Source organism: Mesoplodon mirus (assembly GCF_964341445.2).
Source record: "Mesoplodon mirus genome assembly, chromosome: 19".
Taxonomy (NCBI): Eukaryota; Metazoa; Chordata; class Mammalia; order Artiodactyla; family Ziphiidae; genus Mesoplodon; species Mesoplodon mirus.
The window spans coordinates 14174150-14199386 of record NC_138995.1 but is presented as its reverse complement, the minus strand read 5'-3'; the positions used below and the strand labels follow the sequence as shown (position 1 = coordinate 14199386).

Here is a 25237-nt window from a genome sequence, read left to right as displayed (position 1 = left end):
CACCGTGGTTCCTGTTGTTATTTGTGTCCTCTCATTCCATGGAAGGAAATTCCTGCAGGTTTCAACTGGCAAGCGAGTCATTTTAGAGAAAAGTGCACAGTGCTGTTTTCTTCAAGCTTCATAGTCATTAGCACTGCAGGTAGGAGGTCTGCCTGAGTGTATTCGCTCTCGTTTACTGTTGAAACGACATGTGCAAACACTTTTGTCTTTTATGGCAAATATTAAGTACATGATAGGGTAATTTATAAAAGCTCTGACTGTTTTACCTTGGGACCTGATCACTGCCCAAGAAGTGTGCTAATGCCCTATTGTCAAATAAAAAGCAAATGTTAGCCTTAGATATGTGTACCCTCATATCTAAGGAGGAGGGTTTAACACTTATCACCAGTGGGCATGGAATTCTGAATTGCAAAAGATCACAATTTTTCCATCCTTTGCACAGTCATATGCACATACACATACCAACCTCCTGTATGTGTTGTTCATGGGCTGCTGGAATGACTCAGGCATTTTAGCCCCAATTCATAGAAAAAACAGAGGCAGTTGTTGCTGAAATTTTGGTAGAAGGCTTAGGAAAGCTAATTTTTTTCATCTTTGGAACCCTGTATTAGTTTTCTATTGCTATATAAACAATTACTACAAACTTAGTGGCTTAATACAATACAAATGTATTACCTCAGTTTCCATGGGTCAGAAGTCCAGACATGACTTGGCTGGATCCTGCCTTCAGGATCTCAGAAGACTGAGATCGAGATGCTGACTGAGCTGCATTCCCTTCTGGAGGCTTGACTAGGGAAAGATCCACTTCTAGGCCCCCTCAGGTTTGGCAAAGTTTGTTTTCTCGCAATTGAATAACTGAGGCCCCATTTTCTTGCTAGCTGTCAGCCAGGGACTGCTGTCAGCTGTCAAGCCCCCCACAGTTCCCCACCATGTACCCCTTCCATAGACCCTCACATGCTTGGAATCTCCTCATTAGGAAGAGTCCGATCCCTTCTAAGGGCTCGGTGTTCCAGCATAAGTCAGGAACACTAGGGTAATCTCTCCGTCTGCAAAATCCCCTCACAGCAGCGCCTAGACTAGTGTTTGATTTAATAACTAGGAGAAGATAACTGGACACCAGGAGATGGAGTAGGAGTAGCCATCTTATACTTCTGCGTACTGTAAACCCTTATGAGATGCTTCTCTTCTGGCAAGAGTATTGTATGTTAAATGCTTTCTTAGCATCCATCCTTACTGTCTCCATTTTGTAATATATTTCAGGGACAAATACTATTGAGCCCATAATTGTGTCATGTGGGACATTTCAGCTCTTGGTAAAATGATGACAATAGCTGTCATTTATGGAGACTTTCTGTGTGCCAGACACTATTCTGAGTTTTATGTGCATCACCTCATTTAACCATCAACTCTATGCAGAAGGTGCAGTCAGTATCATGAGCTGCAGGTGGGAAAGCTGACGCTGGACACAGTTAAGTGACATGCCCAATGTCCAACAGCTGGAATGTGGCAGATCTGGGACTCAAACCACAATGTCTCTTTTCCTTTAGAGCGTTCCTTCCTAACCTATCAGTCGTTGTCTTGCTGTATTGTTATTTTGAAAGGGTTACCACATGTTCTCCATAGCTATGATTATCGTTCATCCATCCCTCCTTTAGTCAAATGTGCCATCTAATCTAACATAAAATGTCACATAGGCCAAGTCCTCCCTAAAAACAAAGGATACCCCTAAAAGCCAAATACCAAAGAGACACAAGGTGAGAGTGGTTTAGAGCCTGACTTTTGGTAAGGATAGTCCAGTACCTTAGCAGCTGGCATTTTATTTTATTTTTTTATTATTATTTTTTAAAATATATATTTATTTGGCTTCACCGGGTCTTAGTTGCAGTACATGGGATCTCCGTTGCCACGTGCGGGATCTTTTTTTTTAGTTGCAGCATGCGAGATCTTTAGTTGCCGCATGTGGGATCTTGTAGTTGTGGCATGTGGGATCTTTAGTTGCAACATACGAACTCTTAGTTGCGGCATGTGGGATCTAGTTCCATGACCAGGGATCGAACCCGGGCCCCCTGCATTGGGAGTGCGGAGTCTTAGCCACTGGACCACCAGGAAAGTCCCAGCAGCTGGCATTTTGATGTGCCTTGTTCTTGGATTCTAGGATGTACTTTGCTGCCTGGTTTTATGCCAAACATTGACTAATAAGCTTCATCAAAAAGAAAACTTACCACTTCAGCCCTGGAGAGCAACTTCAGGTCTTCTTTCCAGAACAGCCAACCCGTGTCAGCAGGAATCAGAATAGAAATAGTACCCATCCATCGAAAACTAATGTCCCTTGACTTGAAATAGCACTTAGGCTGGTGACACCCTCTCTTTATTGTAGACAGAGGGTTGACCTGTGCTACTGGCTAGATGAGGAAAATAAATGGTTAGAACAGGAAAGCTGACATTGACAGTACCCTCTTCTGAAAGGCATTTGTTCTTTGATAAAAGAAGGACAAAAATGGCATTGATTTATGTTTTGATTGTAAGCTGAGCCTCATAAGTGAGTAAAACTATGTAGAGTGTTCAAAGGCCATATATTTGGGAAGAAGGGCCAACAGAATGAGATGATCCTGCCTAGAACATTTTTATTTTATCTTCTAGCTGCCCCTCCATTTGTCCTAACAGCAGACAGATAGGAACTCCAGGCCTGCAATTCCCATAGAAGTTGAAATACCAAATTATACTCCTACTCCTGTGTTCTGATAGAGTGAACTCTTCACCTTCCAAAATCTGAGTTGGGGGAACACCTGAGGATGTGACAGTATACTGAACCAACAAGGTAGCTATAGCAGAGAGTAGCTAGCAGTTCACCACGCCTGTCCTCCTTTACTCTCGGGCCAGAACAGATGACATTTCCCAGCCTCCTTTGGAGTTAGGTGTGGCTGCGTGACTGAGCTCTGGCCAGTGGAAGTGAGCGGAAGTGATGTGTGCCACTTCCAGGCTTGTGCATAAAACCTTGGCCTATGACCCTCCATTCTCTTATTGGCCAGGCAGATGTCAATGTCCACACTGGCTTAGAAGCCATGAATTAATAAACATGTCGGTATCTGTTTAGCTGGGGCCCTTGAAGGCCTGAACGGAACAGAAGCCCATCCTCACTCCTGCCACCAACTGGAATGCATGTGAGCCAGAAATAAGCTTCTGTTTTATTAAGCCATTGAGTATCAGGGATCTTTCCATTATAGCAGCTGGCATTACTTTATCTAAAATAATAGCCTAAAAAGATTACTGTATGTCTTTCAAAGTCAATCAGGACATTAAAATTTAAATTCTAAAAGACTTGTAGAAATGCAAAAGATTACATCAAATGTTGTGTTTTATTGTTCTATAGGAAATTAAACAAATATCTAACTTAGCAATTGTATTTCAGCATTTTTTTTCTTTCACTGGCTATATAAACCAGTCTCTGTATTCTCCTTGGAACCAGCTTTATTATCTTACTGATTTTTTCATTAAAGAGAGAAATCTTTGACAAAATAAAAGCCTAGAATAAAAAAAAACTGAAAGTAAGACAGATAGTTCTAAGTAAGGAGAAGGGCTAGTTACTCAAGCATGGGAAATCTATTTCCATGTGTTACTTTGATTATGTAGGTCAGACTGAAAATGATATGTCAGAGATTCCTATTTACTGTAATAAAAACTCCAATGAAATGATGCTATAATGACTCACTTAAAAATATCTATAGGAAGTTGTATTTGCATTTATAGCTCTTTAGAACTCACTTTTGTGTTATTTTCTATGGTTAATATGTTAGAGGATATTAGTATTTTCACTTTGGGACTGTGTCTTAGTTCAGGCTGCTATAACAAAGTACCACTAGGCTGCATCAGGCTGAAGACAGATAACTTCTCACTGTGTCCTCACGTGACAGAGAGCAGAGCAGAGGAAGTGAGTCTTTCATGACTCTTAACAAGGATACTAATCCCGTTCATGAGGGCTCCGCCTCATGAGCTCATCTAACCCTCATTACCTCCCAAAGGCCTCACCTCCTGGTACCATCACATTGAGGATTGGGTTTCAACATTAATTTGGGAGAAACACAAACATTCCGTTCATAACATTCCATCCTGGCCCCTCCAGATTGATGTCCTTCTCACGTGCAAAATACATTCATTCCATCCCAACAGTCCCAACAGTCTTCACTTATTCCAGTATCAACTCTAGCGTCTCATCTGAATATCAATTAAATCAGGTATGAGTGAGACTCAAGGTACATTCATCCTGAAGTAAAATTCCTCTCTAGCTGCGAACCTGTGAAACCAAACAAGTTATGTGCTTTGGGAGCTGTTTAGATGAAATGGATATATTTTGCGTATGCGAAGGGCATGAATGTGGGGGGCCTGGGGCAGAATGTCAGGAACTGAATGTTTGTACTCCTCCAAAATTCATACGCTGAAACCCTACCCTCCAATGTGATGGTGTTAGGAGGTGGGGCCTTCGGGAGGTAATTAGGATTAGATGAGGTCACAAGGGTAGAGTCCTCACGATGGGGTTAGTGCCCTGCTAAGGGTCAGAAGATAGCTTGCTTCCTCTGCTCTCTTCCATGTGAGGATACAAGGAAAAGGCAACAGTCTTCAGTCTGAAAGAGGGCTCTCAGCAGAACTCAACCATGCTGGCACTCTGATCTCAGACTCCGAGCCTCTGGAATTGTGAGAAACAAATTTCTGTAGTTTATAAGCCACCCAGTCAGTCTGCAGTACTTTGTTATAGCAGTCCCAGCTGACTAAGACAGATATTGGTGCTGAGAGTGGGTACTGCTGTAACAGATGCTTATAAATGTGACAGTGGCTTTGGAACTGGGAAATGGGTCGAGGCTATGAGTTTTGTTTTTTGTTTCTAATTTTTTTTTATTAAAGTATAGTTGATTGACAGTATCATGTAAGTTTCAGGTATACAGCACAGCGATTCAGTTATATATATATATATATATATATATATATATATATATATATATATATATATTTATTCTTTGTCAGGTTCTTTTCCCATGCACGTTATTACATAATGTTGAGTATAGTTCCCTGTGCTATACAGTAGGTCCTTGTTAGTTATCTATTTTTTAAAAATTTTTATTGGAATATAGTTGATTTACAATGTTGTGTTAGTTTCTGCTATACAGCAAAGTGAATCAGTTACACATGTAAGAGTTTTGAAGTGCATGCCAGAAGAACCCTACATTGCTGTGACTGGGCTATCACAGACTGTTTTTTTTTTTTTTTTTTTTTTTTTTTTTTTTTTTTAGATTTCCTCTACCCAGTCAGCATATGATTTTATTTACTTACAATTTCTCAGAAATACATCCATTGAGAAAAGCAGGGTCCATCAGTACAACAGCTATATCCCTTTTTATTTTAAAGTATTTTAAATTGTTTTAATGTACTAACCAAAAAGCAAATCATCATTCAAACCAAACAGCCTATTAGAGCCCCATCCTTAAGTGCTGTTTTGTCTCTCTGCTTATTATTCTCTCAACAGCGATAAAACAGAACTCATATGACCAAATGTGAATGCCAATACATTTCCAGGATAACCTCAGTGACAAACAAATAGAATCCTGTAATGCCATTTCAAATAATCTTCAGAAAACTGTTAGGAGGGCAAAAAGTCCATAAAGTAAGGCGCAAGGGTAGGCAATGAGAAGCTGCTGCCCTTCCATGGCCAAGGCTGAAGTGAAAATTTTGGAGGCTGAGAGACTACACCAGCCAATGATGACCAGTGCCGACACAGTTCCAAAGGTGCCCCTAGAGCAAAGACAAAAGAGATGGTTATCTTACACCAGGAGAAAAAGAGGTTATTGAATCACAGCTGCCTCTGAAATGTCCTTGGTACAATATTATAACCACTTTCTCAATTTGTAAAAGGAGAGTGAGGAACCATAGGAACTCAAAGGCCTCAGTTATTTAGAAAATTTTTGAGTCAAGTTCACCATTAGAAGCTAAATATTTTATAGGGTGGTAAAAACTCAGATTATTGGAAACAGAAGAATTGACCTGCTGTCACTCTCATGAGTCAACATTCAAATCCCAACTTCCAAAATTCTTTTACATAAACTATGCTTAGAGACTTCTTTTACAGCTACAGATTTCTTTTCCCCAATTTCTTCCTAAATTTACCCCCAGTATGAGCAGAAAAATGACTGGACTCACATTCCAGTGGGGTTCCTACTCCCCAGCGCTCCCAGGTCCATGTCCTGGGTTTTTGTCTGGGACAGCAAAGCCTGACACAGCTCAGGGAGGGAACAGATGCAGCAGTAAGGCACAGATGTGTGTGGCCTCCTACCTCATTGCTGAAGATCACTTTGGCAAATAAAGGTGTGGATTTTTATAATATCAAAATGGATTTGTTCAAACTGATATCTTCAAAAAGTAACTGGAGACAATCGATTCTTTAGGAAGAAATGGGAGTGAAGTGACTTAAAAAAATTGCAAAGTGAAATGGTCATTAGGTCAAGAGCTGCTAAGTACCAGCATATTGTTCTAGCTACTGTCAAACTATACTGCCTCACTTGATCCTGGTTGAATCTGAAATTGAGAATTGTGTTTATTATTTGTGAGAATGACAGAAATACCCTCTTTTAATAATTGAACCAAAGCAAAACAAGTGAAAGTGTACAGTATAGCTTATGCCTTAGATTACAAACAAACCAAAAATATTTTAAAACACTCTAGTAAATATTACATTTGTAGGTTTAGTTAATATCTATTAGAAATAAAATTTAGTGTGATTCAATTTACAGGTTTTGGTGAACAAAAATATGAGATTATATATGATTCATTTGAATGTTATAGTAATATGCCCAAAAAGGCAATTTCAGTTTAATGGTCTTAGGGATCAGGATCAGATAGCTTATTTGCCATTAATATAATTTAAAGGATTTCTAATTCACCCTTTACATTTCAGAATGAAAATCTAATGAAAAATGTTCAGACCTCTGATGATTCTCAAAATTCAAGAGTTGTAGTTTTTATTTTCTTTCCCTCATAATCTGGAGTCATTTAAGATACCCCAAAGCTAAACTTTGATGGAAATAATGTCTAAAACCTAGAATTTTTAAATGGTTGATCATTATAGTATTCTTTGGCAAAAGCATCTGACAAAATGGAAGTTGTAAAACTGAACTCTGTAGTAACTTGTCAAACATCTGTAACAAACAACATAGTAAACAGAACAGCTTGCTAAGGAACATGATATACAAAAAGTGGAATTTTTCCATGGACAAGACTCAATAAATACACCTCTAACTCACATTGTACTTATACATTCAAAGTTTCCATTTTCTGTTGTATTCCTCTCTTTTAAGTGTTAAGCACTTGCTGGTAAAGTAAGAGTTTGCTCTGTTATTCTTGACTATTACTTTCAAAATGAAACCATATTAAAACAAAAAAAGCATTTCCATCTATGTCATTCTCAATAACGTTATGAAGAAAATATCTGAGATTATATCTAAACAAAAATATTAAAGTCTTTCTAAAATGTTTATCTGGCATTGGCAAATTCTGTATGTAATATCCTATCCAGTATAGTGTTGATAACCTAAAACTTGGATTATCCAAGAAAAAAAATGTGAATTGTGTCTCCTTTGGATGTGGAAGAATGAGCACTGATGGCAAATGTTTATTTCTAATTGGATTTGCAACATGGCAGGTGACAAAGGACTATGTAATTGCTTACTCTTCCCAGCCAAAGTGGTAGTGATATGCACTGCCCTGGGAAAGTGCCCGACAGAAGCATATCTACTGAATCCTCATTAATATTTTTGTTTTTTTTTTTTGTTTTTTTTTTTGCTTTATAACAAATTTAATCAGTTATACATATACATATGTTTCCATATCCCCTCCCTTTTGCGTCTCCCTCCCACCCTCCCTATCCCACCCCTCCAGGCGGTCACAAAGTACCGAGCTGATCTCCCTGTGCTATGCGGCTGCTTCCCACTAGCTATCTACCTCACGTTTGGTAGTGTATATATGTCCATGCCGCTCTTTCACTTTGTCACAGCTTACCCTTCCCCCTCCCCATATCCTCAAGTCCATTCTCTAGTAGGTCTGTGTCTTTATTCCTGTCTTACCCCTATGTTCTTCATGACATTTTTTTTTCTTAAATTCCATATATATGTGTTAGCATACAGTATTTGTCTTTCTCTTTCTGACTTACTTCACTCTGTATGACAGACTCTAGGTCTATCCACCTCATTACAAATAGCTCAATTTCATTTCTTTTTATGGCTGAGTAATATTCCATTGTATATATGTGCCACATCTTCTTTATCCATTCATCCGATGATGGACACTTAGGTTGTTTCCATCTCCGGGCTATTGTAAATAGGGCTGCTATGAACATTTTGGTACATGTCTCTTTTTGAATTATGGTTTTCTCAGGGTATATGCCCAGTAGTGGGATTGCTGGGTCATATGGTAGTTCTATTTGTAGTTTTTTAAGGAACCTCCATACCGTTCTCCATAGCGGCTGTACCAATTCACATTCCCACCAGCAGTGCAAGAGTGTTCCCTTTTTTCCACACCCTCTCCAGCATTTATTGTTTCTAGATTTTTTGATGATGGCCATTCTGACTGGTGTGAGATGATATCTCATTGTAGTTTTGATTTGCATTTCTCTAATGAGTAAAGATGTTGAGCATCCTTTCATGTGTTTGTTGGCAGTCTGTATATCTTCTGTGGAGAAATGTCTATTTAGGTCTTCTGCCCATTTTTGGATTGGGTTGTTTGTTTTTTTGTTATTGAGCTGCATGAGCTGCTTATAAATTTTGGAGATTAATCCTTTGTCAGTTGCTTCATTTGCAAATATTTTCTCCCATTCTGAGGGTTGTCTTTTGGTCTTGTTTATGGTTTCCTTTGCTGTGCAAAAGCTTTTAAGTTTCATTAGGTCCCATGTGTTTATTTTTGTCTTTATTTCCATTTCTCTAGGAGGTGGGTCAAAAAGGATCTTGCTGTGATTTATGTCATAGAGTGTTCTGCCTATGTTTTCCTCTAAGAGTTTGATAGTGTCTGGCCTTACATTTAGGTCTTTAATCCATTTTGAGCTTATTTTTGTGTATGGTGTTAGGGAGTGATCTAATCTCATACTTTTACATGTCCCTGTCCAGTTTTCCCAGCACCACTTATTGAAGAGGCTGTCCTTTCTCCACTGTACATTCCTGCCTCCTTTATCAAAGATAAGGTGACCATATGTCCGTGGGTTTAACTCTGGGCTTTCTATCCTGTTCCATTGATCTATCTTTCTGTTTTTGTGCCAGTACCATACTGTCTTGATTACTGTAGCTTTGTAGTATAGTCTGAAGTCAGGGAGCCTAATTCCTCCAGCTCCATTTTTCGTTCTCAAGATTGCTTTGGCTATTCGGGGTCTTTTGTGTTTCCATACAAATTGTGAAATTTTTTGTTCTAGTTCTGTGAAAAATGCCAGTGGTAGTTTGATAGGGATTGCATTGAACCTGTAGATTGCTTTGGGTAGTAGAGTCATTTTCACAATGTTGATTCTTCCAATCCAAGAACATGGTACATCTCTCCATCTATTTGTATCATCTTTAATTTCTTTCATCAGTGTCTTATAATTTTCTGCATACAGGTCTTTTGTCTCCTTAGGTAGGTTTATTCCTAGATATTTTATTCTTTTTGTTGCAATGGTAAATGGGAGTGTTTCCTTGATTTCACTTTCAGATTTTTCATCATCAGTATATAGGAATGCCAGAGATTTCTGTGCATTAATTTTGTATCCTGCAACTTTACCAAATTCATTGATTAACTCTAGTAGTTTTCTGGTAGCATCTTTAGGATTCTCTATGTATAGTATCATGTCATCTGCAAACAGTGACAGCTTTACTTCTTCTTTTCCAATTTGGATTCCTTTTATTTCCTTTTCTTCTCTGATTGCTGTGGCTAAAACTTCCAAAACTAGGTTGAATAAGAGTGGTGAGAGTGGGCAACCTTGTCTTGTTCCTGATCTTAGTGGAAATGGTTTCAGTTTTTCACCATTGAGGACGATGCTGGCTGTGGGTTTGTCATATATGGCCTTTATTATGTTGAGGAAAGTTCCCTCTATGCCTACTTTCTGCAGGGTTTTTATCATAAATGGGTGTTGAATTTTGTCGAAAGCTTTCTCTGCATCTATTGAGATGATCATATGGTTTTTCTCCTTCAATTTGTTAATATGGTGTATCACGTTGATTGATTTGCGTATATTGAAGAATCCTTGCATTCCTGGAATAAACCCCACTTGATCATGGTGTATGATCCTTTTAATGTGCTTGTTGGATTCTGTTTGCTAGTATTTTGTTGAGGATTTTTGCATCTATGTTCATCAGTGATATTGGCCTGTAGTTTTCTTTCTTTGTGACATCCTTGCCTGGTTTTGGTATCAAGGTGATGGTGGCCTCGTAGAATGAGTTTGGGAGTGTTCCTCCCTCTGCTATATTTTGGAAGAGTTTCAGAAGGATAGGTGTTAGCTCTTCTCTAAATGCTTGATAGAATTCGCCTGTGAAGCCATCTGGTCCTGGGCTTTTGTTTGTTGGAAGATTTTTTATCACAGTTTCAATTTCAGTGCTTGTGATTGGTCTGTTCATATTTTCTATTTCTTCCTGATTCAGTCTCGGCAGGTTGTGCATTTCTAAGAATTTGTCCATTTCTTCCAGGTTGTCCATTTTATTGGCATAGAGTTGCTTATAGTAATCTCTCATGATCTTTTGTATTTCTGTAGTGTCAGTTGTTACTTCTCCTTTTTCATTTCTAATTCTATTGATTTGAGTCTTCTCCCTTTTTTTCTTGATGAGTCTGGCTAATGGTTTATCAATTTTGTTTATCTTCTCAAAGAACCAGCTTTTAGTTTTATTGATCTTTGCTATCGTTTCCTTCATTTCTTTTTCATTTATTTCTGATCTGATTTTTATGATTTCTTTCCTTCTGCTAACTTTGGGATGTTTTTGTTCTTCTTTCTCTAATTGCTTTAGGTGCAAGGTTAGGTTGTTTATTCGAGATGTTTCCTGTTTCTTAAGGTGGGATTGTATTGCTATAAACTTCCCTCTTAGAACTGCTTTTGCTGCATCCCATAGGTTTTGGGTCGTCGTGTCTCCATTGTCATTTGTTTCTAGGTATTTTTTAATTTCCTCTTTGATTTCTTCAGTGATCACTTCGTTATTAAGTAGTGTATTGTTTAGCCTCCATGTGTTTGTATTTTTTACAGCTCTTTTCCTGTAATTGATATCTAGTCTCATAGCATTGTGGTCGGAAAAGATACTTGATACAATTTCAATTTTCTTAAATTTACCAAGGCTTGATTTGTGACCCAAGATATGATCTATCCTGGAGAATGTTCCATGAGCACTTGAGAAAAATGTGTATTCTGTTGTTTTTGGATGGAATGTCCTATAAATATCAATTAAGTCCATCTTGTTTAATGTATCATTTAAAGCTTGTGTTTCCTTATTTATTTTCATTTTGGATGATCTGTCCATTGGTGAAAGTGGGGTGTTAAAGTCCCCTACTATGAGTGTGTTACTGTTGATTTCTCCTTTTATGGCTGTTAGTATTTGCCTTATGTATTGGGGTGCTCCTATGTTTGGTGCATAAATATTTACAATTGTTATATCTTCTTCTTGGATCGATCCCTTGATCATTATGTAGTGTCCTTCTTTGTCTCTTCTAGTAGTCCTTATTTTAAAGTCTATTTTGTCTGATATGAGAATTGCTACTCCAGCTTTCTTTTGGTTTCCATTTGCATGGAATATCTTTTTCCATCCCCTTACTTTCAGTCTGTATGTGTCTCTAGGTCTGAAGTGGGTCTCTTGTAGACAGCATATAGATGGGTCTTGTTTTTGTATCCATTCAGCCACTCTGTGTCTTTTGGTGGGAGCATTTAGTCCATTTACATTTAAGGTAATTATCGATATGTATGTTCCTATTCCCATTTTCTTAATTGTTTTGGGATCATTATTGTAGGTCTTTTACTTCTGTTGTGTTTCTTGCCTAGAGAAGTTCCTTTAGCATTTGTTGTAAAGCTGGTTTGGTGGTGCTGAACTCTCTCAGCTTTTGCTTGTCTGTAAACGTTTTAATTTCCCCATCAAATCTGAATGAGATCCTTGCTGGGTAGAGTAATCTTGGTTGCAGGTTTTTCTCCTTCATCACTTTAAGTATGTCCTGCCACTCCCTTCTGGCTTGTAGAGTTTCTGCTGAGAGATCAGCTGTTATCCTGATGGGGATTCCCTTGTGTGTTATTTGTTGTTTTTGCCTTGCTGCTTTTAATATGATTTCTTTGTGTTTAATTTTTGACAGTTTGATTAATATGTGTCTTGGCGTATTTCTCCTTGGATTTATTCTGTATGGGACTCTCTGTGCCTCCTGGACTTGATTAACTATTTCCTTTCCCATATTAGGGAAGTTTTCAACTATAATCTCTTCAAATATTTTCTCAGTCCCTTTCTTTTTCTCTTCTTCTTCTGGAACCCCTATAATTCGAATGTTGGTGCGTTTAATGTTGTCCCAGAGGTCTCTGAGACTGTCCTCTGTTCTTTTCATTCTTTTTTCTTTATTTTGCTCTGCAGCAGTTATTTCCACTATTTTATCTTCCACCTCACTTATCCGTTCTTCTGCCTCAGTTATTCTGCTATTGATCCCATCTAGAGTATTTTTTATTTCATGTATTGTGTTTTTAATCGATGCTTGATTCATCTTTAGTTCTTCTAGGTCCTTGTTAACTGTTTCTTGCATTTTGTCTATTCTATTTCCAAGATTTTGTATCTGGGAAATAGAATCTTGGATCATCTTTACCATCATTATTCTGAATTCTTTTTCAGGTAGAGTGCCTATTACCTCTTCATTTGTTAGGTCTGGTGGGTTTTTATCTTGCTCCTTCTCCTGCTGTGTGTTTTTCTGTCTTCTCATTTTGCTTATGTTACTGTGTTTGGGGTCTCCTTTTTGCAGGCTGCAGGTTCGTAGTTCCTGTTGTTTTTGGTGTCTGTCCCCAGTGGCTAAGGTTGGTTTAGTGGGTTGTGTAGGCTTCCTGGTGGAGGGGACTAGTGCCTGTGTTCTGGTGGATGAGGCTGGATCTTGTCTTTCTGGTGGGCAGGTCCACGTCTGGTGGTGTGTTTTGGGGTGTCTCACAGACTGTTTTTGAAAAGTGGATAAATTAAGATGCAAAGAAGTTATTTCTTTGAACATAAACACGAGCAAAATACAGTGACATTCAATCTTGTAGTTTCTCTTGCCAGTAATAATTGATCTGTAGTCCCCCAAATTGAATTTATGAGGATTATTATCTTTTTGTTACTAATATTTTAAGATAAAATTACATACAAATACAGGTTAATGTTCTGGAAAGACAGACTTTGCTTACTGTTTTCTTAATATTTTAGTATTCCACTAGGGCTAATTTACTGTGAGTAGAAAAGTTAGAGAGAAATTTTGGAAAAACAATTTGAGTCATACAAGCATCAACATTTCTTTTGGCAAGTGTCCTCTGACTAGAGATAATTCTCATACAAATATGTATCTCAGCCCTAGTTTAACTAGTGTGGTGTTTAATGTTTAATTGTTTTCTTTTATATCTGTGTCTCTAGAGATGACCCATATAAAAAGGTTGTGAATAATAACAGGCCTCTGGACTTAGAGTTAAACCTATAATTTCCATTAATACCAAAATTAAAATAAAATTTCCATATCATCATTCATCTACATCCTCTTTATAAACAATTTATAATCTTGAGAACTGTTCTTCTGTGCTTTGTTTAATTTATTTGAATTTTAAAATGCAATGTATTTATTAGTTCCCATGCAGACTTTCAAACCAGGAGGAAATATAATTAACATTGTGGTCTATGGAATAGAATTTTCCTCAGTTGTGAATTGGGAAATTGGCATTTGAGTTTAAATCTTGATTTTCCTTATTTAAGTGCCTGTGAGCCTGTCCCCAAGAGAGTGACCGTTCAGGGCCCACTGACCAAATCCGGTCTCTGAATCTGCTTTGGGGCCAGACCTGGATTTTGGTGACATTCCAAAACACTGCCATCCTGTGAGATTCTGCCTGGCTGAAATTTCTAACTCTTGCCTGCAAATTGCAACATACATTCTTCTTATTTACAACCATCATCAAGCAGTGCAACTCTATTCCAAACCCAATCTATGCTTGTCAGGAAGTTTCTGATCCACAGCTTTACATTGTACCTAAGCCCTCATAGAGCTACATGTGTTTTACACTTGCTAGGAGAAATACACCATAGAAACTAAATAGAGGCAGGATAATTCTGGACTGGAGTGCCCTCTCAAATCCAGCCCATAGAGTATATTTTACATTTGTTTTTAAGTTGTTGTTTTCTTCTAGGTGCTTTTCTTTAGAGGGCTTATGCTAAGCTTCCCTACTCAGAAGAGTACAGGGAGCCAAGAAAGATTCACAGGGGAGTGATCAAACTCTTCCTCAATGAAGTGGAGAGTTTGGCTTTGCCTCTCCATTATTATCCTGGAAGTTTTGAAATGATCTCTATATCAATTCTTTCTTCAGCCTTTTCCCAGTGCATTGTTAGTCATCACTAAATATTTTCTATGAATATTTATCCATATAAATATTTCTGAGTAATTTCTTCCTCAAAACAGGACTGTTAGAAATGATTTAAATGATGCAGCAATCAAAATAGGGATATGGTGCTTTGTGTTAATTTTGAGATAATTGTTTATATATAAAATTAGAGTAGAATAAATTTGAATTTTATTAAGCAATAGTATAATATAGTTAGGGGGACTTCCCTGGTGGCGCAGTGGTTAAGAATCCGTCTGCCAATGCAGCGCACATGGGTTCAAGCCCTGGTCTGGGAAGATCCCACATGCTGTGGAGCAACTAAGCCCGTGCGCCACAACTAGTGAGCCTGTGCTCTAGAGCCCGTGAGCCACAACTACTGAGCCCACATGCTGCAACTACTGAAGCCCTGGATCCTAGAGCCCATGCTCTGCAACAAGAGAAGCCACTGCAATGAGAAGCCCGCATACCGCAACAAAGAGTAGCCCCCGTTCACCGCAACTAGAGAAAGCCCGCACGCAGCAACGAAGACCCAGTGCAGCCAATTAATTAATTAAGTAAGTAAGTAAGTAAGTAACTAAAATAAATACATATATATATATATATATATATATATAGTTAGGGATCAGATCACACTACCTGATAATTATGCTCAATTTCACATTTAGACAGAAAAGAAAATGTGTCTGGAAATTTGTCATACAGTCAAAGAATTTCAATATCTTCTGCTCCAGAAATGCACCTTGTTCTTTAGATTTCCCTGAGGCACTTTCACCCCAGCCTCCTTCTGACTTGCATTTTTGTTGTTTACACGGTGGTCTCTCTGAATGTCATTACTATCAGCTTCTTGGGGGCAGGAATGGTGCTTTGGACATTTTTGTGTCTCCCACAACACCTGGACCTTAGAACCACTGAACGTGTATTTGCTATATGTATTGAAAAATCCTAAGAACAATTTGCTTATCAAATTTACAGTTGACTAAGGAGGACTAGGAAAAGTAGCTAATAAGTCAAATGTCATAATCAGAATTTTAAAAAATCTCAAAAGGCTGAAAAATGTATAAAAAGAAAAGTAAATAATAAAACCTGAATTCAAAAACACACAAAAATGCTGAAATTAATAACATAATAAATGTATTTAACAGTGAATTACACACAGCTGAAGGAAGAATAATGAACTGGAAGATAGCTCAGAGGAAATCATCCAAAATGAAGCACAGGCAGAGAAAGAATGGAAAATGCAGATGAAGGCTGAGACAGAGAGGACACACTAGGAAAGTCATACCCATGTGTAATGGAGTAATACAAGGAAAGGAGAAGGAATGAGGCAGACACAATATCTAAAAACATAATGGCTGAGAATTTTTCAGAAATAAAGATATCAAACCACAGATTCTGGAAGTGTAGCAAATTCCAAGCAGGATATACAAATAAACACATAACTAGAGACATTGTAGTGAACCTGCACTATAATCAATCAAATACAAGGATAAAAATCTTAGAAGCAGCCTGGGAAAATAGATTACCACCAAAGAAACAGAATTTATATTTTTAAATTAAATAAGATGCTTATAGCATGAGTCATTTTTTATTATTTGACACTTTAACCAAACTTTCAACTTATTTTGGAGCCATATGAGGTTTTCTTCTAAAGCTGGTTGTAGAATTTGAAGGGCTGTTGAACAAAAGAGGGAGATTTGATTTATTCTATTTAGCTCCAAGGGAGTAGACCAAATACCAGTGTTCGGAAGGTCAAAAACAAACAAACAAATGTATCTCTATTTAATATAAGGAAGACATATCAAATAGTTTGAGTTATTAAAACCAGGGGTAAGTTACCTTAGATGATAAATAAGATCTCTAACATCAAAGGATTTGATTAAAAGGCAGATATATTAATTCATTTAACAAATATTTATTAAGCATCTACTATGTACCAGGCATAGTTATAGATCCTGGGGATGTATCAGTGAACAACAATAACAAAAAAGACAAAAATCCCTTCTTTGGAGAGCTTATATGGTAGTGTAAAGAGACAGAAGCATGATAAATCAATCATGCACAATGTCAGAAGATGGTGAATGCTCAGGGGAAAATATAGAGCAGGGTAAAGGGGATCAGGAGTACTGGGGGGAAGGCTTGCAACTTAAAATGTGATGGTCAGAGTAGGCTTCATTGAGAGGTATTGTTTGGTCAAAGACCTTCGGGAGGAAAGAGAGTGAGCTGTGAGGATCTAAGCAGTTAAAGGGAACAGGTTGGTGGGAGTCACTTCCAACTCTATAATTTAGTCCTATCACACATTTCAAAATAAGTTTGGAGTTTTAGCAAATGAAATTCTATTGATTATTATGAAATAATAGAAACCAAGATGACTTCCTATATTGTGTTTATTAATGAAAGCTGTTCATCCCTACTATAACATCATGGAAACTTTGCATTTGAAAAACATTTCTTTTAAAACTTCCAAATTCCAGAAAGGATGTTGTACCTTCTGTTGGTATCTCAGAATTTGGAGATTAGAGCAGATAATTAGTGTAAGCTTGTTAGAGAACTGGGCTGTCATCTTAAGAAAGAGATGTAAAGAATCTTCACAGAGCATTCAAAAGTAGAATTGTAGGTTTGCTCTTCAGAATCATACTGCTTTTTGAAGAAAAAAAAAAGAAAAGCCAACAAACACCCAGCTGCTTTGATTCAAAAAACTAATGTTTGTCTCTGATGTTGAGTTCTGCAGTGCCAGGCATTTGAAGTATAGAGGGCTTTGACATGTGCAAAATGAAAAGCCAAGAATATCTTCACTGTTAACTTGTAGTCTTGTGTTACAGGCACACAAAACGTCCCTCTGGATGGTTGAACCCAAGGAAGGCACAGTTCCCCCAGAAAGTGATGTTGAACTGACACTGACTGCCAACCTGAACGACATACTGACATTCAAAGACACAGTCATTTTGGACATTGAAAATAGCAACACCTACCGGATACCTGTCCAGGCTTCAGGAATTGGCTCCACCATTGTTTCAGATAAGCCCTTTGCACCAGAACTCAATTTGGGAGCACATTTTAGGTAAGGAAATATCATGGACCAAGTTTTATACATATCACATATATCACATATATTCTATAAGCTGAGCATCACTCCTACTTTGGAAAATTATTTTTAAGTAAACAGAACTAGCCTCGTCAGCCCCCTCCCTTCCCTATCTTCACTTTTCCCCCTCCAGATGGGTTCATCAGCCACAAGAAGACATTTCCTAGTCATAGTTTGGTTACATTCTCCAAGCTGTGTCCCTCTACACTAGAGAAGAGATGGTTCACAGGACGTATATTCGTCTCTAAAACTTACAGTGGCTTCTCTGTGACAAATTCAGAATCTTGAACATGATTTCTCTTCTTTGATTCCAATATATTGTTAATTCCTCTCCATGAATGTAGAAAATACAAATGGATCTTAGTGATAACCTAAGTAGAGTATAACTAGGAAGGTAAAAATATATTGCAGGGACTTCCCTGCTGGTTCAGCGGTTAAGACTCCATGCTCCCAATGCAGGAGGCCCCGGTTCGATCCCTGGTCAGCAAACTAGATCCTGCATGCATGCCGCAACTAAGAGCCCATGTGCCACAACTAAAGATCTCGTATGTGGCAACGAAGATCCCACGTGCTGCAACTAAAGACCCGGCGCAGCCAAATAAATAAATAAATATTTTTAAAAAATTATATATATATATATATATATATATATATATATATATCAAATGTATCTTACCAGGTATTGCAAAGCCAGTAATTTTTTTTTTCGTATATGTTCTCTGCTTGCCTCCCCACCGTAGCACCAACAACTGAGGTGGTTGTAGTTGGCTCCACCTGATCACTCAGGAAAAGCTAGAGAGTCTAAATATTTAAATAAAAGGTGGTACGGTATAGACATCTCTGAGCAGAACGATCTAAATGTGACTCTAAAAATGTATGGGGTTTGAACTAACCATGTAGGACATGTGTGATGGTTTGTTTATGGTTCCTCAGAAGAGTCATGCATTGTCACTAGTTGACACTCAGGAGCCAGCTGAATTGGTGCCTGTTTGTTTCAGTGCTGTGAACAGATCTCAAGGGGATGCTCCTGCCTTCTGGCCTAAGGCCCTGAAGCCAAGATGGACACACTGTGTTTAGAGATGTACCTGACAAAATACTGTTAGGAACCCTCCCCACAAACCCATCCATACCTCCTTTCCTCTGCTCCATCTACAAAATATGGCACTTAATTGAAAATACCATAAACCAGTAGGAATTAAGTAATAGGCAAGTGAGTTAATTGCATATGTTTTCAGAGAGGCATCCAGTTACAGTTTTTGTGTCAACTAGATACAAAAAATGCTCCTCTCCTATCCATTGACCGTATGGTAGGGCATTTGGTCATTGCATACCATTCCTGTTTCCAAATTTATTTGTTAAGTGCATTCAAATATAATTACAGAAAACAATATACTGCAAACCAGACTTAATTACGTGTTCTCCTTAATCTACAATAGTGTCAAAAGGCCCCAAAGGATATTCTGACACTTGCCTAGAATTGGAGGGATAGCTGATAGTTTTCAACGAATATAGAAGCAACCTGTATCTTTTAGCTGCCAATTTCTGCTCTGCCTAAACCCTATTGTTCTTTTTGACATAAAATATTGATGCCGGCAGTCTCCAGAAGAATCATCAAAAGCAGGGGTGGGAAAACCGCAGCCCATTGCCTGTTTCTATAAACAAAGTGTTATTGGAAGACAGCCACGCCCATTCATGTACATATATTGTCTACAGCTTCTTTCACACTACAGTGGAGAGTTGAATAGTTGTGATGGACCACGTGTCCCAAAAGGTCTAAAATATTTATTATTCAGTCCTTTACAGGAAAAGTTTGCCAAATTTTGGGGCACAGGGATCTAAAGAAATACCCGTATGCCACCTCTTCTGATGGCATATTTTTGGACAACTCCTTTAAATTTTCAGAGCTTCTGTTTCTTCATCAATAAAATTAATCAATATGCTTATTATTACTAGGGTGCTATGATGACTGAAAGATACACTGTGAATAAGTGACAGAGACCCTGCCTAGTTTATAAAATAGTATATGTTATTTATTATTTTCCCCCAAACCTACATTTAGCCCTGAAGTCAAACTACAAAGTGAAGACTCCAATGAGCATGCCCCATTGGACATATATTTAGCTAATAATGGTTATACCTGACAACTGGCAAACACTCCTTATTATTTATCAAGCTTCAACTTGCTTATTAGACATGGTGTCTTTCCAAAGGAGGGACAGATGGGATGAAAACTCAAAGCCCCAAAAAATAAAAAATAAATTTTAAAAGTCCTGAGATGAGTTTTTTCCCTGAAAAGAATATTTTAAAGTAAGCTTATAAATCAATAATAATAAAAAAAAACTCAAACAAAAACACATTTGAACCACCTCCAAGATCTTAGAAATTTCGGTGTCTAGCAAAGAGACAGACAATAAAGAGGTCGTTAGTAAATATTTGCGGAATAGATGAATGAATGCATGCATGCATCTTTAAAGCACATTAGTCTGAGATAAATGACCGATCCAGGTGGTGTTCTGATGCATTATAGTCCACTTGACCTTTGGTAAGATTTAGAGGATATGTGTTGTTCCTCTTTAAAGTTCCCTTCAAATTGAGTCCATCATGACATTTAACTAGTTACTAGAAATTTACTCAACAATTTGAAATATACTTCTCCTTCAGTAGCTATTTTGCTTTCACTTCTCAGTACCATTTCTTGTAAATTGAAGTGATTTTCACATGAACTGTATCTGTGTGTTACGTGGCAGCTTAACCTGCTGAGAAAGACTGGGGATGGGTAGGGCCACTTCCCCACGGCCCCTTTCCTGGTGATGGCAACTCAGGGACCAGACTCAAGTCACTGACTCAAGTCTAATGACCCAACGAGTAGATGTTACCTTGTCCTAGTAGTTCCTAGCAGTATCACCATTTAGCCTTCCTACATTAAAAAAATAATAATAATGTCTATTTTGTTGCTCACTTTTTAAACACTTCTGGAAGAGTAAATCCCAAGGCTGTAGAGCTGAACGGAGCAACCCAAAGTTGAATCCTCTCAATCCTTGCCTCCTCTTTTCCAGCCTGGACACCTGTTATTACCACTTCAAGTTGACCAACAAGGGACGTCGGGTCCAAAAGTTGTTCTGGATGAATGAAGATTTTTGTCCCCAAGAAAAGCTGGGTAAGAAGAGACTGGCTAAGAAAGGGCGTGCTAAGAGCCAGTGCCAATCCCAGTGCCCCCAGGCACCCATAGATCCTCAAAGCCCTGTGTTTCAACTCCACCCCATCAGGATGGAGCTGCACCCAGGCCAGACGATTGACGTGAGACTTGAAGGCTATTCTGCCACTCCCAGGGTAAGAGGACACACATTTAGAAGCTATTATTCTCCTAAATAAATCTTTGCTCTATTTCTTAGGAGAGTCCCTTGACATTTATCTGAAGAAAGGCTATGGTTTCTCAAGGATTGCATACAGCACTGAGTTACCATGGCAGTACCCATTGCATTCAGGGTTCAGCTCTGCTGAGTTTTCTGTTTGTTTCTACAGCTACCATGAACCCAATCTTAAAATACTGTTTAAAGCAGGTTCTCATCCCCACAGTCAACAGAGCCAGCAAGTCTCTGGTAGAGGGACATCCACTGTTCAGCCAAAGCTAAGCCTCTGATTAATACTTAGCAGTATTCACTTAATATTTATTTTTAAGAAAATGTTTTTATAGACACTCTCGGCTGCCTCTCCTGTCCAGGTATTGGGATATCCTTGGTTCCTTCCCTCTCAGCTTGACTCAACAGCATCACATTTATAATCATCATCTTTTTATGTATCAATGAAAGAGCTGCATTTATCTTCAGCAACTCTGATGTTCTGCTCTTATTCACGTTATCACCATTCTGCTTAAGACATTTAGGCAGATCCAACCATGTGTCTGTTTATTCCTATTCCCTCATGGAGGCTGGAAACCATTAAAAGCCTCAAAGAAAGACTTCTGAAATCACTTACAAGCCTCTTCACAAAGGCAGACTTTGTGAATGAGAAATGATGGTTACCTGAGCTCCTGCTGGTGTCACCAAATTAGGATGTGATGCTGAACTTTCTGCTCATGAAAACAGGAGACAGTAAGAAATCGCCTCCCAGCAGACGAGGCAGGAAAGCTGGTTCCCTGCTTAGCTCCACGAGGGTCACGGATGGCACTTTGCTTCACTTACATTGTTTCTTCACAGAACATTTTCAGGAAAAACTCATCCTCAGTTTAAAAAAGAAGGTTATTTCCCATTATGGAGTGTATAACATGTTCTTTCTCTCTGTTACTGAGGGGTTCAGCCAACTTTCACTGAGTATGTACCACATGACACACACCGTGCGAGGCAGCAAGGGTGCAAAGATGAATAGAACGCAGGCCCTCATCTCGAGACACTGACGGTCTGTTGCAGGCATGTTTACAGTGTTGTTCTTAAGAGTTGACTGTATTTTAAAGGCATTAAATCTGAGCGTCTGGGGTTCTAAATTCAGTTGTAGCTTTACTAAAAGCTCCCCTGTATCCCAAGTTCTGCTACATAATTGAGAAGAGATTTGAATCATGAACATCTGACACCTGAGCAGTCTTCAATAAAGGCTATTCATGTTATAAATTCACTTTGGGTCCTTTCTACTCTATAAAAATCTAAGGCTCTTGGGTCCAAAGAAGCGTTAATTACCGTACACGATTTTTAAATATTCAAATGTGAAAGGCAAAATTTTTCCAGCCAGCTTCCAACTACCTTGATAAGAAATTGTGTGTAACTACCATTGAATTCTAAGCCTATGAATAATTTTTTTTCAACTGTGGTTGATTTACAATGTCGTGTTAGTTTCAGGTGTACAGTACAGTGATAGCCCATGAAGGATTTTTATCTGCATCTTCCATCACTGTTTTGTGTATCCAGTCCCTAACAGCCCTGATAAATCTTCCATATGTATACTGGATGAGCTGAATGTAAATTGATTGTGTCCTCAGGGACAGTCAGCAGTAGACACAGGACCCATCCTGGACACATCTAACCAATCAGACTTTGTGTGACAGAGACCCATCCCTGACACGCACTGCTCAGAAAAATGTACTCCTCCCTGGTGCCTCCAGGCAGGTAGCTGAGAATCATTTTGCTGATTGTTGAGAATTAGGTCTTCCAAGCTATAGAGGTTCCACAAACGCTGGTATATCTTGTCTGCAGATAGTCAAAGAAAAGCTGGTGTGCCATGCCATCATCGGGACACAAAAGGGGAAGAGCCTGGTGATGACGGTGAACATCATCTGTGAGTTCGTGGCACCGTTCATCCAGCTCTCCACCAAGCAGCTCATATACCAACTGGAGAAGGTCAGTGGGCCTGTGTTGGGGAGGGCGGGGCGCTCCAGCTAGGGGTGCGCATGTTCACGCTTTCATTTCGGAAGCTAAATTAATGGGAATCCTGTTACACCCACACCCAGCCAATGTTTTTTAAGCTTCAGAGGCCAATACACATTCAACTAAAAATTCTGAATCTAAACCTACATTCTTTTGAAAAGTGAATTGCCATAGAAATTCTACTTCGATCATTCCCGTTGTATAAGACCAAAGTGAAGGGGTATTCCAGTGCACTGAAAATGCATTTCAGTCCATCATTTTACTCTAACTAGGTAAAATAAACATCACAGTATAGAAATGGTTGGAGAAGAATTATTGATAATTACATTAATCAGTAAGAATAGCTACCACTATTGATTGGTATGTTCTGGGCATTGAGCCGTGTTCATTACATACATTTTCCCATTTGTCCCTCACAGCAATCTGTGCAGAAGCTTCTCTTTCCCATGTTACACAGGAGGAAACTGAAACACAAGTTAAGCTATTTTGTAGATCACCTAACACTGCTTGGGAATAATCAGCTTAAACTATTTGATTCACATTCTTTGATGTATATGCCCATAACTGTCTATAACTTTATGTGCCGTTAAATGTGAATGGTAAGTGGGGGAGGCCCAGAACAGGGGAGAGATGGGGATGACTGCTGCTCAGGGCAGTGGGCTGGGTGGTGAAGAGGAGGGGAGATATCACAGCAGGACTTGACCTAGTCCTAGGCAGGTTTCCAGCAGAGAATTATTTACTGTTCAGGACAGGTATGTGTGGAACATTTCCTCTGGGTCAAGGGCTGTGTGGGTGCCAAAAATCTGACATAGTCACAGCTAAGAGACTGGTTGAGGTTACAAACTGTCAACAAACTATTAAAATTTAATTGTTTAAATTATAATTCTAAACAGCGCTATGAAGAAGAGGTATAACTTGCAGTGAGAGTATGTATCAGGAGACATGACCTTATTTGTACGTGAGGTCATAGATGGCTTCCTTGAGCAAATGCCTCAAGTTGGGACTGGAAGGACAAAAATAGAAGTCGGTCTGGTGACAAGGGGGGGAGAGAGAAGTAGGGAACAACACATACAAAGCGCCTGAGTCACGAAAGAGCTTGGTCAGCATAAAACCTGAAGGGCCACCTCAGACAGAGACTATGCCAAGAATGCCAAGAATGACAATGAAGTCTATCTAGAGAAGTGGGCAGGGGCCAGGTGTGTGTGGCGTGACTGGGACACATGTTGTGAATTTCGGGTTTTGTTTTGGGTGACCACTGGAGGGCTTCAGGGAAGGGAGTGACATGGTCAGATGTATTCACTGAAACAGTCACGCGGGCTGCGGAGTGGAGTATTTATCATCACCTAGCATGTGCCAGGCACTGTCGCGTCATAGAGATACAACAGTGAGAATAGTCCCTCCCTGATGAACTTCACAACCAACTGGGAAGACCAAGCGTTAAGGAAGATCCCATGGTGTGATCTATGCTGTCACACGAAAGGACTGGGTGTGGCAGTGCCTAACCGGTCATGGGGGAACAAACCAGGGTTCCTTCTGTTAACGGAGGCTAGCAAGAGACTGTTCAAGACCATTTGTTCTGGTGCATTCTATATATATTGTTCATATTAAATAAATATCTGTTGAACACCCACCATGGATAAGGTGGTCTGCCAGGAGATGAATAAGGGAACTTATAGGCTAGTACGGGAGGTGAGATGTACAAGCTCAATTCAAATCAACAAATAATTTTTGAGCACCTGCAGTGTATTAGGCAGTAAAGACACAGCAAAAACCCTAACCTAACAAACTGGTGGGGAATGTAGACACTGAAGTAGGATAAAGGTTTCAGTTACAGGATGCTAAACTAACTGTGACAATCTCCATGAGACATATAAAAAGAAAATACTAACAGAATTCCTTCTACAGTTATTAAGCTTTCATTGCTGTTTTAAATTCTTCCTTTTTCAAGTAATCAGGAAAGATATTTACTGGCAACAGCTGTGCCAAATTTGGTTGCATCATATTCTCTCTAAATGTAGCCATTCAGAGAACATTCAGTGAAGATTTATTGAATAGCTATTCTGTGCAAGACATTACAGTATATGATAAATGTGCAGCTTAGTTTCCTATTAGATTTTTTTTCCAAAGTACATAAACATTCATAAAAATGTGTGGGTAGTGTTCCTCTGTTTATATCCTTTAGCCTTGGTTTGTTTTTTTTTTAAAGCATATTCTTGTTTAAATGTCTACCGTTTGAATTTATCACTA

At 38.7% G+C, this 25237-nt stretch overlaps 1 protein-coding gene across 1 annotated transcript in view; it reads left to right on the top strand.

Moving 5' to 3' along the window:
• Positions 1-25237, top strand: part of HYDIN (HYDIN axonemal central pair apparatus protein) — a 437603-nt gene that overhangs the window by 225867 nt on the left and 186499 nt on the right. The window contains exons 19-21 of the mRNA XM_082606776.1: positions 17374-17612; positions 20693-20966; positions 22820-22963. Coding sequence (XP_082462902.1) covers positions 17374-17612; positions 20693-20966; positions 22820-22963 — 657 coding nt within the window. The remainder of the gene's footprint in view (positions 1-17373; positions 17613-20692; positions 20967-22819; positions 22964-25237) is intronic.